This window comes from Triturus cristatus, chromosome 2_1, assembly GCF_964204655.1.
Source record: "Triturus cristatus chromosome 2_1, aTriCri1.1, whole genome shotgun sequence".
Classification (NCBI taxonomy): domain Eukaryota; kingdom Metazoa; phylum Chordata; class Amphibia; order Caudata; family Salamandridae; genus Triturus; species Triturus cristatus.
Genome location: NC_140581.1, coordinates 6,394,149 through 6,412,605, shown reverse-complemented (window position 1 = coordinate 6,412,605; position 18,457 = coordinate 6,394,149). Strand labels below are relative to the sequence as shown.

Sequence of the window (18,457 nt, the reverse complement as noted above, 5' to 3'; positions counted from 1 at the left end):
GCAATAGATACTACACCAGAGACCATCGCACCTGTGCACTCTGGTAATAGGTGCTACACCAGAGACCATCACACCTGTGGACTATGGTAATAGATACTACACCTGAGACCACCACACCTGTGAACTCTGGCAATAGATACTACACCAGAGACCATCGCACCTGTGGACTCCGCCTCCGCCTGGAACGAATCCTGGTGGCCCACCGCCCTGGGCACAGCACTGACACCTACCGACCACACACACAACCTAGGGTTCGTCCTGGACTAATCGCTCACTATGACCAAGCAAGTCAACGCCATCTCCTCCTCCTGCTTCAACACCCTCCGCATGCTACGAAAGATCTTCAAATGGATCCCCACGGAAACAAGAAGGACTGTCACCCAAGCCCTCGTCACAAGCCGGCTCGCCTATGGCAACGCACTCTATGCAGGGACAACGGCCAAGCTACAGAAAAGATTGCAACGCATACAGAATGCCTCCGCCCGCCTCATCCTGGACATCCCCCGCCACAGCCACATCACCGCCCACCTGAGAGACCTGCACTGGCTCTCCGTCAACAAGAGGATCACGTTCAAGCTCCTCACCACGCACACAAAGCGCTCCACAACGCCGGACCCGAATACCTCAACAAACGCCTCTCGTTCTACGTCCCAACTCGCCACCTCCGCTCAGCCAGCCGCGCCCTCGCCACCGTACCACGCACCAGAAGAACAACAACAGGCAGCAGATCCTTCTCCTACCTCGCCGCCAAGACCTGGAACTCCCTCCCCACTCATCTCCGACTGACCCAAGACCTTTTCACCTTCAGGAGACACCTCAAGACCTGGCTGTTCGAGCAGTAGCAGCACCCCCCCACCCTCAGCGCCTTGAAACCCTCGCGGGTGAGTAGTGCGCTCTATAAATGTACTGATTGATTGATTGATTGATTGATTGACTCTGGTAATAGATACTACACCTGAGAACATCGCACCTGTGGACTCTGGTAATAGATACTACACCAGAGACCATCACCCCTGTGGACTCTGGTAATAGATACTACACCAGAGACCATCACCCCTGTGGACTCTGGTAATAGATACTACACCAGAGACCATCACACCTGTGGGCTCTGTTAATAGATACTACACCAGACACCATTGCACCTGTGGACTCTGGTAATAAATACTACACTAGAGACCATCGCACCTGTGGACTCTGGTAATAGATACTACACCAGAGACCATCGCACCTGTGGGCTCTTGTTAGAAAGGATAGACGGACCGGGAGGGTCGGCCGGGGTCAGGAGGAGAGGTCTCCGGGGAGAGCCGTCTCCAGCGATCGTACAGACAAGTAACTTCCCCCCCACAGACAGATATCACACACGGATAAGGTTCAGTGTTCTTTATAAGCACTTTTTAAGGTACGGTTGAATGGTACAAGGAGGTCTGGACTCAGGGGTCCCCTCGATTCAAGTCTCTCAAAGCAGGGTAAGGGGTAGCGGGACAGTCTGTCTACCAGTCAGGTAGTTTGGATGAGATGATGACTAGCTCACAATCCTCGAGCTTGGTGGTTTAGTTGGTACGGGCCGCGGCAGCGCCAGCAGGTCCCGGTGGAGATGGTCGGTACACGGTCCGCGGTAGCACCAGCAGGTCCCGGAAAGATGGTCGATGTACGGTCCGCGGCAGCGCCAGCAGGTCCCGGTGAGGATGGTCGTTACAACAGGCCGCGGCAGCGCCAGCAGGTCCCGACGAGGATGGATGTTGTAGAAGGCCGCGGCAGCGCCAGCAGGCAGGACGATGGTTCACAAGAGCGGGCTACGGCAGCGCCAGTAGTCCGTCAAGGCTGAGTTCTCTCGGTGTCTCTCGACTCCAGGATACAACTGCCTTCCTGCTCCGGAGTTGCCCCAGTTATAGGGCAGGCGCCCTTTGATGTCCGGACCCTCGCACTTGGAGGTCGGAGGGCCCGGGATGAAGGTGTCCAGACACCCAGCAGGGGGTGGAGCCAGCGCCTGGGGGAGCTGGAGGCGATCGGCACCTGGCGGGGGAAGAGCTCTTGACACTTCGTCCTCCCATTGACCTGCCAAGTGGTCCGCTCACCTCCCGGGTGGATGGTGGTGCCGGGATGTCGGGGCCGGCCAGGCCCGGGGTTAGGGTCGGGGCGAGGCCACGCGGCTTCGTGGTGCAGGGCCCAAGATGGCGGCTTGAACCGGCCGGGGGAGCCGGTGGGGCTGGGCCCCATGATGAGTAGAGGTCCGAGGGCAGAAGATACGTCGGGAGACGGGGTACAGGTGCTTTTCGTGGGTTATGCCTGGTGGGCCGGAGCTCGGGCCCTGTCATGCGGGGAGGGAGCAAGCCCTTCGTGTGGCCTGTCCAACATGCGTCCCCCCCAGCTGAAGGCGGGGAGAGTCACCCATCTCCTTGGGGACTCTCTTCGTCGAGGCGGAAAAAGCGGGACAGGCCATCCGCGTTGGCGTGGTCTTGGCCTGGTCGGTGCTCCACAGTGAAATCCATTCCCTGCAGGGAAATGGACCAGCGCAAGAGTTTTGGGTTCTCCCCCCGCATCTGCATCAGCCACTGCAGGGGTCGATGGTCGGTTTGTACCCGGAAGTGGGTACCGAAGAGATAGGGCCGGAGCTTTTTGAGGGCCCACACCACTGCGAAGGCCTCCCTCTCGATGGTGCTCCAGCGCTGTTCTCGGGCCAGGAGACGTCGACTGATGAAGGCCACCGGCTGGTCATGACCTTCGGGGTTTAACTGAGAAAGGACGGCTCCGATGCCGTGGTCGGAGGCGTCGGTCTGTACCACGAATTCCCGACTGTAATCGGGGGCCTGGAGCACAGGGGCGGTGCACAGGGCGGCCTTCAGCTTCTCGAAGGCCGCTTGACAATCGGGGGTCCAGTTAATCCGCTTCGGTTGGTTCTTGGACGTGAGACCCGTGAGGGCCCCACGATGCTGCCGTAGTCCTTCACGAACCGCCGGTAGTAGCCGGTGAGCCCCAAGAAGGCTCGGACCTCGGTCTGGGTGACGGGGGGCTGCCAGGACTGGATGGCAGCAATCTTAAGTTGTAGCGGGGCCACCAGACCGCTTCCCACTTGGTGCCCAAGGTAGGTCACAGACCCTTGGCCAATTTGGCACTTGCCGGCCTTAATTGTGAGGCCGGCCCGCTGGAGGGCCTGTAGGACCTCTTGGAGGTGACGGAGGTGGTCGGGCCAGTGGCGGCTGTATACAGCGATATCGTCCAGGTAGGCAGGGCTGAACTCTTCGAGCCCCGCCAAGACCTGGTTCACGAGGCGTTGAAACGTGGCGGGGGCATTCTTCATGCCGAAGGGCATGACCTTGAATTGGTAGTGGCCATCGGGGGTAGAGAAGGCTGACCGTTCCTGAGCCCTGGGTGTGAGGCCGATCTGCCAGTAGCCCGCTGTTAGGTCGAAGATACTGAGGTAGCGGGCGGCCCCCAGCCGGTCGATCAGCTCGTCTGCTCGGGGGATCGGATGAGCGTCGGTCCGGGTGACAGCGTTCAAGCCCCGGTAGTCGACGCAGAATCTCAGTTCAGGTGCGGTGCCGGGGGCAGCGGCTTTGGGGACCAATACAACCGGACTGGCCCAGGGACTGTCCGAGGGCTCGATGACCCCGATTGTGAGCATCTTGGCCACCTCCTCCTGTATGCAGGCCCGTACCCGATCTGGTACGCGGTAGGCCCGGTGTCGGACAGGGGGACTGTCCCCGGTGTCCACGTCGTGCAAACACCAAGGGGTGACCCCGGGGGTGAGGGAGAACAGGGTAGCGAACTGCAGCAGGAGGTTCCGGCAGCCCTGGCGTTGCTCCGAAGTGAGGGCGTCAGAGAGCCGGACCCCGTCCACGGAGCCGTCATTCTCCTGAGTCTTCAGAAGATCCGGGAGGGGTTCGGAGTCTTCCTCTGCCCCACTGTCCGTAGCCATCAGGAGGCTGAGTTCTGAGCGCACAAAGTGTGGTTTGAGTCGGTTGGTGTGGAGGACCCGAAGGGGGTTCCGGGAGGTCCCCAGGTCGATGAGGTAAGTGACGGGGCTTTTGCGCTCGACCACTTTGAAGGGCCCTGTCCACTTATCTTGCAAGGCACATGGTTCGGTGGGGGACATCACCCATACTTGTTGTCCAGGCTCGAACTCAACGGAGGAGGCATTGTGATCATACCACTTCTTCATGTCCTCCTGGCTGGCCTCGAGGTTCGCCTTGGCCATCTCTCTGAAGCGCCGGGTCTGATTGCGTAGGGCCAGGAGGTATTTGAAGACGTCTGGAGGGGTCTTTAGGGGGGCCATCTCCCAACCTTCTTTTACTAGGCTGAGGGGCCCTCGCACAGGGTGCCCGTACAGGAGTTCGAAAGGGCTAAAACCGAGGGACTTCTGGGGAACTTCTCGGTAGGCGAAGAGGAGGCACGGGAGTAGTACATCCCACTGGCGACGGAGGGGCTCTTCCAATCCCCCAATCATCCCCTTGAGGGTGCGGTTAAAACGCTCCACTAGTCCGTTCCCTTGGGGGTGATAGGGGGTCGTGAATCTGTAGGTGACCCCGCATTGTTGCCAGAGGGACTTCATGTATTTGGATATAAAGTTCGTGCCTCGGTCGCTGACGACTTCTCGGGGGAAGCCTACCCGGGAGAAGATCCCCATTAGGGCCTGGCCAACCACCGGAGCTGTAACGGTCCGTAGGGGCACCGCCTCGGGGTAGCGGGTGGCATGGTCCACCAGTACTAAGATGAACCTGTGTCCTTGTGCCGTGCGGGGGTCCAGAGGCCCCACGATGTCTATCCCTACCCTCTCGAACGGGGTGGTGACCACAGGGAAGGGTTGCAGAGGGGCTTTCAGCTTCCGACCACTCTTCCCGCTGGCTTGGCATGTGGGGCAAGATCGGCAGTGGTTCAGGACGTCGTTCCTCATTTTCGGCCAGAAAAAGTGGGTCACTAGGCGGCTGTACGTTTTATCTTGGCCCAGGTGTCCAGCCAGGGGGACATCGTGGGCCAGGTTGAGCAGAAAGTCTCTGAAGCGGAGAGGTACCACCAGTACTCGACCGGCCCCCAGCTCGGCGATTCTTTGCTCGCTGTATAGCAGGTCGTTATCCCAGTAGACCCAGTGAGTTCCGGTGGAGTCCCCTGCGTTCTGGGCGCTGGCTTGTTGGCGGAGTCCCTCGAGGGAGGGACAGGTCGTTTGTTCCTGGCGGAACTGTGCTTGGGTGGGCCCCCCCTCTTGACGCCACTGAGCCAGGTCAGGAAGGTCCTGGGGTTGCGCGTCCCCTTCGGTCGTCGGGTGTGGGAGGCTGGCCTCGTCGTTGTCTTCTACTGGGGCGACTGGGGGCGGAGGTGCTGGCCATTCTGGTTCTTCTGAACGAGGGACGGCACGGGCGGCCATGGACCGGGTGGTTATGCAGGCCCAGTCCGGGAGGCCCAGCATCCCCAGGTGCTCTCTTCTCTCAACGGTGGCCCACGGGGAACTCTCGAGGTCATTCCCCAGGAGGCAGTCCACGGGGGCATCGTCCCGGACCGTCACCTTCAACAGGCCGGAGACCCCTCCCCATTCGAATGGGACGCAGGCCATTTGACACATACTTTCAGAGTTGTCTGCCGAGCGGACGGGGCAGAGAATGTTCGGCAGGATCTGCTCGGGCTTCACCAGGTGACAGCGGACGGCCGTCACACTGGCGCCTGTGTCACGCAAGGCCTCGGCTCGCTGTCCATTAATGGTCACCCACTGACCGTATTTCCTGGTGTTAGCGGGTAGGGGAGCCCGCGGGACCATGTCTCTTCCCCCTAAGCACGCCAGGACCATGGCGGCCGGTTCCCACTCTTGCTGGGCCGGCTCATACTCCTCTGGTTCCTCCAATGATCGCTCTTCCCCCAGGGCGGCGGCAGCTACCTGGCGGGGCTTGGGTGTTTGGTTCTGCGGGCAGCTCGGGTCATTGGCGTAGTGGCCGACTCGCTGGCATCGGTGGCACGTGACGTTGGCTCGGACCCCAGGACGCCACGGGGGGTTGCCCCGACCGGCCGGAGCCGGGGTGCTGGCAAGGCGTCTCTCCCTCGCCCCTGGCCCCCTCCTCCTCCCCGAGGACGGTGCTGGCCTTGGTTGTTTCTGTTCTGTTCGTGTGGCCCCCTCCGGCCCACTCGGCTGCTTTCCCATCGGTCAGCTTCGGCGGCGAGCTGCCGGGGGTCAGTCAGCTTACTGTCGAGGAGGTGCTGCCTGAGCTCGACGAAGCAGTTGTTCGAGAGGTGCTCCCATACCATCAGGTTAAAGAGTTGTTCGTAGGTGGTGACCTGGCTCCCCTTTATCCAACCCTCGAAGGCACGGCTGAAATAGTTCACGTATTCTACCCAAGTTGTACCTGGGATCCGGGTGCAATCTCTGAACCTCTGGCGGTACATCTCGGGTGTGAGGCCGTAGCGGGTGAGGAGGGCAGCCTTCATGTGGTCGTAGGACGACATTTGGTGATCTGGGAGCTGCAGTAGGGCATCGCGACCCTCGTTGATAAACCTCCCCCAAAGTCCGGCTCCCCAATCACTCCGGTCGATCCGGTGGGAGGTCATGGCGATCTCGTAGGCTTTAAACCACTGTTGTATGTCGTCTTCTCGGACATACTCGCGGACAACATCCTTGGGGATGTGGACTTTTTTCTCGATTGGCCACGGGGTGTGTGGTCGCTCAGGCACCCCCAGTTCCTTATTCTGTTTCCGAAGTTCTATTTCCGCCAGTTTGCGCTCGTGCTCGAGCGTTATTTTTTTCTCCTCCAGCTCTCTCTGTCTCTGCTTCTCTTCTCGTTCATCTCGGAGCCGCATGTGCTCGAGGTTGAGTTTCTGTTCAGCTAACTTGAGTTCCCCATCCATCTTGAGTCGTGCCATTTCCAACTCGTGCAATCTGGTTCTTTCTCTTTCTCGGATCTCCTCCTGCGAGAGGCCCGTTCCCCGCTCCTCGGGAGCCGTGGCGTTCCCCTCTGGTGTGATGCTGCTTTGGTCGGAGGGTCCGGCGACCCCAGTTTCTGTCCACGACTCTAGGGCGTGCTTTAGATCATCTTTGGTACTCAGGCCGGTGGTAGCAATGCCAAGTTCTATGCAGAATTGTCTCAGTTCGCGGTGGTTGTATTCTTCTAATTTATCCATTTGGAATTTCTCGGTGGAGTTGCTATCTTTGGCTGACATCGTGTTTTTGTCGTGGGGTGAGCTACTCTCTGTACGATTACGCGTTGATTCGGATCGCGCCGCTGGCCACAAATGTTAGAAAGGATAGACGGACCGGGAGGGTCGGCCGGGGTCAGGAGGAGAGGTCTCCGGGGAGAGCCGTCTCCAGCGATCGTACAGACAAGTAACTTCCCCCCCACAGACAGATATCACACACGGATAAGGTTCAGTGTTCTTTATAAGCACTTTTTAAGGTACGGTTGAATGGTACAAGGAGGTCTGGACTCAGGGGTCCCCTCGATTCAAGTCTCTCAAAGCAGGGTAAGGGGTAGCGGGACAGTCTGTCTACCAGTCAGGTAGTTTGGATGAGATGATGACTAGCTCACAATCCTCGAGCTTGGTGGTTTAGTTGGTACGGGCCGCGGCAGCGCCAGCAGGTCCCGGTGGAGATGGTCGGTACACGGTCCGCGGTAGCACCAGCAGGTCCCGGAAAGATGGTCGATGTACGGTCCGCGGCAGCGCCAGCAGGTCCCGGTGAGGATGGTCGTTACAACGGGCCGCGGCAGCGCCAGCAGGTCCCGACGAGGATGGATGTTGTAGAAGGCCGCGGCAGCGCCAGCAGGCAGGACGATGGTTCACAAGAGCAGGCTACGGCAGCGCCAGTAGTCCGTCAAGGCTGAGTTCTCTCGGTGTCTCTCGACTCCAGGATACAACTGCCTTCCTGCTCCGGAGTTGCCCCAGTTATAGGGCAGGCGCCCTTTGATGTCCGGACCCTCGCACTTGGAGGTCGGAGGGCCCGGGATGAAGGTGTCCAGACACCCAGCAGGGGGTGGAGCCAGCGCCTGGGGGAGCTGGAGGCGATCGGCACCTGGCGGGGGAAGAGCTCTTGACACTTCGTCCTCCCATTGACCTGCCAAGTGGTCCGCTCACCTCCCGGGTGGATGGTGGTGCCGGGATGTCGGGGCCGGCCAGGCCCGGGGTTAGGGTAGGGGCGAGGCCACGCGGCCTCGTGGTGCAGGGCCCAAGATGGCGGCTTGAACCGGCCGGGGGAGCCGGTGGGGCTGGGCCCCGTGATGAGTAGAGGTCCGAGGGCAGAAGATCCGTCGGGAGACGGGGTACAGGTGCTTTTCGTGGGTTATGCCTGGTGGGCCGGAGCTCGGGCCCTGTCATGCGGGGAGGGAGCAAGCCCTTCGTGTGGCCTGTCCAACAGCTCTGTTAATAGATACTAAACCAGAGACAATCACACCTGTGGACTCTGGTAATAGATACACCACCAGAGACCATCTCACCTGTGGACTCTGGCAATAGATACTACACCAGAGACCATCGCACCTGTGCACTCTGGTAATAGGTGCTACACCAGAGACCATCCCACCTGTGGACTCTGGCAATAGATACTACACCAGAGACCATCGCACCTGTGGACTCTGGCAATAGATACTACACCAGAGACCATCGCACCTGTGGACTCTGGTAATAGATACTACACCAGAGACCATCGCACCTGTGGACTCTGGCAATAGATACTACACCAGAGACCATCGCACCTGTGGACTCTGGTAATAGATACTACACCAGAGACCATCGCACCTGTGGACTCTGGTAATAGATACTACACCAGAGACCATCCCACCTGTGGACTCTGGCAATAGATACTACACCAGAGACTATCGCACCTGTGCACCCTGGTAATAGATACTACACCAGAGACCATTGCACCTGTGCACTCTGGTAATAGATACTACACCAGAGACCATCGCACCTGTGGACTCTGGCAATAGATACTACACCGGAGACCATCGCACCTGTGGACTCTGGCAATATATACTACATCAGAGACCATCGCACCTGTGGACTCTGGCAATAGATACTACACCAGAGACCATTACACCTGTGGACTCTGGTAATAGATACTACACTAGAGACCATCGCACCTGTGGACTCTGGCAATAGATACTACACCAGAGACTATCGCACCTGTGGACTCTGGTAATAGATACTACACCAGAGACCATTACACCTGTGGACTCTGGTAATAGATACTACACTAGAGACCATCGCACCTGTGGACTCTGGCAATAGATACTACACCAGAGACTATCGCACCTGTGGACTCTGGTAATAGATACTACACCAGAGACCATCACCCCTGTGGACTCTGGTAATAGATACTACACCAGAGACCATCGCACCTGTGGGCTCTGTTAATAGATACTACACCAGACACCATTGCACCTGTGGACTCTGGTAATAGATACTACACTAGAGACCATCGCACCTGTGGACTCTGGTAATAGATACTACACCAGAGACCATCGCACCTGTGGGCTCTGTTAATAGATACTAAACCAGAGACCATCACACCTGTGGACTCTGGTAATAGATACACCACCAGAGACCATCTCACCTGTGGACTCTGGCAATAGATACTACACCAGAGACCATCGCGCCTGTGGACTCTGGCAATAGATACTACACCAGAGACCATCGCACCTGTGGACTCTGGCAATAGATACCACACCAGAGACCATCGCACCTGTGGACTCTGGTAATAGATACTACACCAGACACCATTGCACCTGTGGACTCTGTTAATAGATACTACACCAGACACCATTGCACCTGTGGACTCTGGTAATAGATACTACACCAGACACCATTGCACCTGTGGACTCTGGTAATAGATACTACACTAGAGACCATCGCACCTGTGGACTCTGGTAATAGATACTACACCAGAGACCATCGCACCTGTGGGCTCTGTTAATAGATACTACACCAGAGACCATCACACCTGTGGACTCTGGTAATAGATACAACACCAGAGACCATCTCACCTGTGGACTCTGGCAATAGATACTACACCAGAGACCATCGCGCCTGTGGACTCTGGTAATAGATACTACACCAGAGACCATCGCACCTGTGGACTCTGGCAATAGATACTACACCAGAGACCATCACCCCTGTGGACTCTGGTAATAGATACTACACCAGAGACCATCACCCCCGTGGACTCTGGTAATAGATACTACACCAGAGACCATCACCCCTGTGGACTCTGGTAATATATACTACACCAGAGACCATCGCACCTGTGGGCTCTGTTAATAGATACTACACCAGACACCATTGCACCTGTGGACTCTGGTAATATATACTACACTAGAGACCATCGCACCTGTGGACTCTGGTAATAGATACTACACCAGAGACCATCGCACCTGTGGGCTCTGTTAATAGATACTAAACCAGAGACCATCACACCTGTGGACTCTGGTAATAGATACACGACCAGAGACCATCTCACCTGTGGACTCTGGCAATAGATACTACACCAGAGACCATCGCGCCTGTGGACTCTGGCAATAGATACTACACCAGAGACCATCGCACCTGTGGACTCTGGCAATAGATACTACACCAGAGACCATCGCACCTGTGGACTCTGGCAATAGATACTACACCAGAGACCATCGCACCTGTGGACTCTGGTAATAGATACTACACCAGAGACCATCACACCTGTGGGCTCTGTTAATAGATACTACACCAGACACCATTGCACCTGTGGACTCTGGTAATAGATACTACACCAGACACCATTGCACCTGTGGACTCTGGTAATAGATACTACACTAGAGACCATCGCACCTGTGGACTCTGGTAATAGATACTACACCAGAGACCATCGCACCTGTGGGCTCTGTTAATAGATACTACACCAGAGACCATCACACCTGTGGACTCTGGTAATAGATACTACACCAGAGACCATCGCACCGGTGGACTCTGGCAATAGATACTACACCAGAGACCATCGCACCTGTGGACTCTGGTAATAGATACTACACCAGAGACCATCACACCTGTGGACTCTGGTAATAGATACTACACCAGAGACCATCCCACCTGTGGACTCTGGCAATAGATACTACACCAGAGACTATCGCACCTGTGCACTCTGGTAATAGATACTACACCAGAGACCATCGCACCTGTGGACTCTGGTGATAGATACTACACCAGAGACCATCGCACCTGTGGACTCTGGCAATAGATACTATACCAGAGACCATCCCACCTGTGGACCCTGGCAATAGATACTACACCAGAGACTATCGCACCTGTGCACTCTGGTAATAGATACTACACCAGAGACCATCGCACCTGTGGACTCTGGTGATAGATACTACACCAGAGACCATCGCACCTGTGGACTCTGGCAATAGATACTACACCAGAGACCATCGCACCTGTGGACTCTGGCAATAGATACTACAGCAGAGACCATCGCACCTGTGGACTCTGGTATAGATACTACACCAGAGACCATCGCACCTGTGAACTCTGGTAAGAGATACTACACCAGAGACTATCGCACCTGTGGACTCTGGCAATAGATACTACACCAGAGACCATCGCACCTGTGGACTCTGGCAATAGATACTACACCAGAGAACATCGCACCTGTGGACTCTGGTATAGATACTACACCAGAGACCATCACACCTGTGGGCTCTGTTAATAGGTACTACACCAGAGACCATCGCACCTGTGGACTCTGGTAATAGATACTACACCAGAGACCATCACACCTGTGGACTCTGGTAATAGATACTACACCAGAGACCATTGCACCTGTGCATTCTTGCAACATGCACTATATATCCTTACAGTACTGCACTATCAGCCAATGAAAGGCTGCACACATCTTTACAGTACTGAACTGCCACTCAATGCAAGGCTGCACATATTGTTACAGTACTGAGTTGTCGGTCAATGCCAGAATGTGCGTTTCTTTACAGCCCTGAACTGCAACTCAATTCAAGGCTGTACTTACCTGTAAAGTACTGAACTGCCAGTCAGTGCAAGGCTGCACACCCCTCTACAATACTGAACTGCCAGTCAGAGCAAGGCTGCACACACCTCTACAGTACTGAACTGCCGCTCAATGCAAGGCTGCACACACCTCTACAGTACTGAACTGCCAGTCAGAGCAAGGCTGCACACACCTCTACAGTACTGAACTGCCAGTCAGAGCAAGGCTGCACACACCTCTACAGTACTGAACTGCCACTCAATGCAAGGCTGCACACACCTCTACAGTACTGAACTGCCAGTCAGAGCAAGGCTGCACACACCTCTACAGTACTGAACTGCCAGTCAGAGCAAGGCTGCACACACCTCTACAGTACTGAACTGCCACTCAATGCAAGGCTGCACACACCTCTACAGTACTGAACTGCCGCTCAATGCAAGGCTGCTCACACCTCTACAGTACTGAACTGCCAGTCAGTGCAAGGCTGCACACACCTCTACAGTACTGAACTGCCAGTCAGTGCAAGGCTGCACACACCTCTACAGTACTGAACTGCCAGTCAGAGCAAGGCTGCACACACCTCTACAGTACTGAACTGCCAGTCAGTGCAAGGCTGCACACACCTCTACAGTACTGAACTGCCAGTCAGAGCAAGGCTGCTCACACCTCTACAGTACTGAACTGCCAGTCAGAGCAAGGCTGCTCACACCTCTACAATACTGAACTGCAGTCAGAGCAAGGCTGCTCACACCTCTACAGTACTGAACTGCCAGTCAGAGCAAGGCTGCACACACCTCTACAGTACTGAACTGCCAGTCAGTGCAAGGCTGCACACACCTCTACAGTACTGAACTGACAGTCAGAGCAAGGCTGAACACACCTCTGCAGTACTGAACTGCCAGTCAGAGCAAGGCTGCTCACACCTCTACAATACTGAACTGCCAGTCAGAGCAAGGCTGCTCACACCTCTACAGTACTGAACTGCCAGTCAGTGCAAGGCTGCACACACCTCTACAGTACTGAACTGCCGCTCAATGCAAGGCTGCACACACCTCTACAGTACTGAACTGCCACTCAATGCAAGGCTGCACACACCTCTACAGTACTGAACTGACACTCAATGCAAGGCTGCACACACCTCTACAGTACTGAACTGCCAGTCAGTGCAAGGCTGCACACACCTCTACAGTACTGAACTGACATTCAATATAGCGCTGCATAATACTTACACCAGCTTCTGTATCCGGCACTCAGAGGTCTTCAAGGCGCTGGAGAGGAGCACAGCTCCCAGGTCCCCCAGGTTTAAATTTTCCAGCCTGAGGAGAGAGAGAACATGGTGTCCGCAAGGAGCCCCACAAACAGTGTCCCTGTCTGAGGAATCAGTGAGCACACAGTAAAATCAAGGGGCCCCTTAAACATTGTCAGTGAGCACAAGACAATATAGTGAAACCGAGAGGAGAAGAAGTGTGTGAAGCAGCAGGGAGGGGTTGGGGCAAGGACTGTCAATGAGGCGGGGGAGGGGTACTGCCCAGAATTGGTTGGGGATGGTAAGGAATGCCAAAGGCCAGAATGGGTTGTGAACAAGGGTGAATATACTGAACGCTCAAGTCTGGAAAGTTCTTAGCATGAGAACTGATTAGCACACTTGATGACATCAGAGGAAATAATGTCAGGCAATCTTTGACATCAATGACAACACAGGAAGTGACATAACGTACATGTGATATGAATGTAGTAGCACTGAATCTCACTAAGATAGACACATGTGAGCCCCACTCTCAGGGGTACAAGCACCTCCTCCTATCCGCCCACCCCAGAGGAGCAACCCCTTCACACCTGGGCTCTGTCCCACACCTCCCGGCCTCCTTTCCACTTGCCACACACAGCACCTTGGGCTGGGTGATGTGTAACGACCGCAGTTTATAAGTTAACTCACATATTATGACGGGTCAGAAATTAGCACGATAAAATCGATCATTACAATGAGCTGCAGTCATGCAAGTAGGGCAGGTCACAAACTATTAGCAAATCATTGCTTCGCAGTCATCAGCTGGTTGTCGTCAGCAAAAGTCATCACTGACAGTACCTTCCAACATGTACCCCTAGGGGTCAGGCGCCGCAGCTCCTAGGCTTCCCTTGCTACCGAATGTCTGGCATTCGTGGCCTGTGGCCATGCCTGTGCGGCAAGTGTCGTGTCCGCCCTGTGGCGAACCCCTCCTTGGCCCTCTATGTGTCCTCAGTGCCTCTGCCATGAGACATCCCCAGGACACAGTTAACTGTTGTAGGAGAATAGGATCTGCTTCTTATGGTTACCCCCACTTTTTGCTGGTGTTTCACTGTTTTTTGACTTTAGGACCCCAGCCTAGCTGCTTCCTCTCTAAATTGATTCCTAGTACCTTAGGTACACCACAGATTGGATTCAGGGGTGCCCTTATAAGTCCCTAGTATATGGTATACTATGTACCCAGAGCATAGGTACCCCAGAGGCCTACCAGGGGCTGAAGCATGTGTTATGCCACCCCTGGGAAGCCCTCCAAAATGACACCACGGGTCTGCTACTGCAGCCTGGGTAAGGTGGTGCATGCACTGAGATATGGGTTCACTATATCTCACCTATCACTGCACATAGAACCCTATTAGTCACCCCTATGGCAGGCCTTATCAATCCTGAAGGCAGGGTGCTTGGTTTTGTGTGAAAGGGTGCCCATGCATGAGCAGAGCCCCTCTGCAGCCTTCGGAATCTTCTCCGGGGTTGCCTGTGAGGCAGCCTGACCATATACTCTTAAGTGCATTATAACTAAACGGTAAATGCTAACTTTGGACTGACTGCACATTAACATGTTGTGTTTGGTGTCAAACACCTTGGAATCATACCCCCACACCAGTTACTGTGGGAGTTAACTGGTGTAGGAGTATGATCCCACCCTTCTAGAGGGAGAGACATGACAGCACCGGTATACCCGGCATCACAAAATGGATGCTGCAGCCACAGACACAAGTCTGGCCTCCTGCTGCTGACCGAAAGTCTGGCAGGGGAGGCCTGGACAATATGTTTCCTGTCACAGGGAGGTGTTACCAACTCCTAGACAGGCTTTAGTGTATTGGGGCTGGCTGGGTGCATTCTGAGAGTGCTTTGAAGTCCTGCATTGGGGGCACATTTGGTGTCCCTGTGCACAGTCCAGCTCAAACCAGTTGCAGGGGCCACCAGCCCCTGCTCTGGCGCAAAACTGGATAAAGAAAATGGGTGTAGCCACCCCTCTTTCCAAACCCTCCCATAGGTGCGTCCCCAGAGTTAGTCCAACCCCTTCCTTGGATATAAAGAAGGAACCTCTGTAACCAGAACTTTAGATATTCCTGGACGAAACTCTGAAACTGAATCTTGGACCTTCGACGATCTGTTCAACGCCAGATGACTGAAGAATCTCCCTTGGGGTAAAAGAGTGACTCCCCTGCTTGGCAGGCACCAAAGACACATCTGTCTGGTCTGCATCTCCGAAGCTCCCGCTGGATGCCGAAGACTTTGCAAAACCAGAGGTAGATGTCCAGACTTCCCAGAGGCCGAACCGAGTCATCAGCAAACCTGAGACCCGTAGCCCACGTGGGTACCGTGGAACCGGAACCACTGGACACTGTGCACATTTGCTAGTGCAATAGCTTCTCAACGTCCCTGGAGGTTGTGCATTGGTTTACTTGTAGGCCAGACCCCAAGCAGTGAATCCACCGAAGACTGCTGGCCTGCCCACTCCGAGTGACCCGTGGGCTGCCATTTTGTGATTTCTATCGAGGTCCCTTCGCAATCTCTTGTCCGTCGGCTTGTGGGTCCCTGAGAAGGGTAACTTTACTTTAATTGGGCTTCCCTGATTGCTCCAGACGTGCACTGACTCTCCATCACTTGGGGAGTCCCCAGGACCTTGCTGGTCCGCACCAAAGCATCTTTCTCCTTTCTGTGTGGGTTGCTGTTGCCAAGGCTTGTTTTGTCCAATCCGGGCACTGATACTCCAGCACTCGACATCTTTTGTGGGACAGCTCGAATCCAGCTCCTGGTTGTCCTCAATGCCTCCTGGTCCTCGTGGCTGAAGAGTCAAGCTTCACCTCTTTCACCTGAAACACCCGACATCGGTGGGCATTCGTCTATTTTGCCCCTGGTCACTGGCCAGTGACCTAGACTCTGTTCCCTCTGCTTTCAGGTTCTTCTCATCTCCGATCCAGGCTTGGATCTCTTCAGACACTTCGCATCTTCCCGGCAGCAGCAGTTCTTTACAGGCTCCCATTGAAATGGACGACGTGACCAGACACCATTTGATACCTATGCACCCGGCTTCCCTGGGTGAGGTAACTCGAGTACTCTGGTGCTCCTGTGGGTGTTGACCCTAGAACTGTCTAAGTCCAAGAGAGTTTGGTCCTAGTCCATCTCTAAGTGTCCTTTATCTTTAAAAACCTAACCGCGACTTTCCCCATAGAAGCTAACGGCGCTCGCGGCTGTGTTCCCACACTGCACATGGATCCGTGGGTCCCCTGTATCATTACCTTGGGTGGTTCCTTGGGGTCCCAGTGATTCTACAGGCTCTAGGCCTTGTGTCTAGTTAAGTCGTGGTTCTTATACCACTTTCTTAGTATATGGTTTGGCTCGCCCCAGGGCCTGACGTGTATTTGTGCTACTTTACTGTAATATTTGAAGTATAACTTATGTGTTTTGACCTCTAGTCTCATAAAGAGACTAGGAGGGTGTGTTTAGTAATAAATACATATATTTTATATATATACCTGGTGTGGTTGTCTTTTATTTAGCCACTCAGAGATTATAGACTGGTAAAACAAGCTGCTTGACATTCCTTCAAGACTTAGCCTGAAGGATGCTCTCCATAGATACCACTAGGATAGCTTTCAATAAAGGTTGTCTTTAACCTATCATCAATTAGAGGTGGTTTGGACTGGTGCAAGGTGCCCACTACAACTAGTGGACAGTTTACACCAGGCCAACTTCTCACAACTATCCGCCCTGCGGCAAACCCCTTCTTGGCCCTCTGTGTGCCCTCAGTCTCTCTGCCATGAGGTGCCCCAGGACACAGTTCACTGTCCGCTCCGAGGCGAACCCAACCTTGGCCCTCTGTGTGCCCTCAGTGTCTCTGCCATGAGGTGCCCCAGGACACAGTTCACTGTCCGCCCTGCGGCAAACCCCTCCTGACCCGCTGAGTGCCCTCCGTGTCTCTGCCATGAGGCATCCGAGGACACAGTTCACTGTCCGCCCTGCGACAAACCCCTCCTTGGCCCCATGTGTGCCCTCAGTGTCTCTGCCATGAGGTGCCCCAGGACACAGTTCACTGTCCGCCCTGTGGCGAGCCCCTACTTGGCCCTATGAGTGCCCTCAGTGTCTCTGCCATGAGACATCCCGTGGACACAGTTTGGGCACTTCTTTACGGTGGCTTACTGTCTGTCCTACTGTGTTACTACCGGAATGGTGCTGGGCCCACCATCCCCTGGCCGCCCCTTAACGTGGCTGCAATGTCCGTGCTTGGGTTAAGTGTGGGTAGATGGGACGATGATCGCGACATGCAGAGGCCGCTTGCTCTCGCTTCCCTGTTTTGAGCTGCGCAGCTGCCATGCCTACATCTTTACACCTTGGCTGTGGCCCCTGCTCCGTGACACTAGGGCCCTCGGGTGAATTAGGCACGGTCCCCTAAGGGCTAGGCTCCGCTTTCTTGGACGGGCATCAACTGTTTGGGTTTGGCGGAGGGCTCAGTCTGTGGTGGGACGCTCTCCGGACACATCTATGGTTGCCAGTCACTGCTCTGTACTCTGCTGTGCTAAGGTATGCTATGCTGTGCTATACTATGCTATGGTGTGCTATACTATGCTGTGCTACGGTATGCTATGCTGTGCTATACTCTGCTGTGCTATTGTATGCTATGCTGTACTATACTATGCTGTGCTATGCTATGCTATGCTGTGCTATGATATGCTATGCTGTTCTACACTATGCTGTGCTATGGTATGCTATGCTGTGGTATGGTATGCTATGCTGTGCTATATGATGCTGTGCTATGGTATGCTATGCTGTGCTATGGTATGCTATGCTGTGCTATACTATGATGTGCTATGGTATTCTATGCTATACTCTGCTATGCTATGGTATGCTATGCTGTGCTATACTATGCCGTGCTATGGTATGCTATGCTGAGCTATGGTATGCTATGCTGTGCTATACTATGCTGTGCTATGGTATGCTATGCTGTGCTATGGTATGCTATGCTGTGCTATACTATGCTGTGCTATGTTATGCTATGCTGTGCTATACTATGCTGTGCTATGGTCTGCTATGCTGTGCTATGGTATGCTATGCTGTGCTATACTATGCTGTGCTACGGTATGCTATGCTGTGCTATGGTATGCTGTGCTATACTCTGCTATGTTGTGTTATACTATGCTGTGCTATGGTATGCTATGCTGTGCTATGGTATGCTATGCTGTACTATACTCTGCTGTGCTATGGTATGCTATGCTGTGCTATACTCTGCTGTG

General features: G+C 54.7%; 1 protein-coding gene across 1 annotated transcript in view; it reads right to left on the bottom strand.

Annotated features, from left to right (window-relative positions):
- The window catches only part of LOC146863595 (NACHT, LRR and PYD domains-containing protein 3-like), a 478,230-nt gene that overhangs the window by 177,654 nt on the left and 282,119 nt on the right, over positions 1–18,457 (bottom strand). The window contains exon 6 of the mRNA XM_085627604.1: positions 13,168–13,254. Coding sequence (XP_085483730.1) covers positions 13,168–13,254 — 87 coding nt within the window. The remainder of the gene's footprint in view (positions 1–13,167; positions 13,255–18,457) is intronic.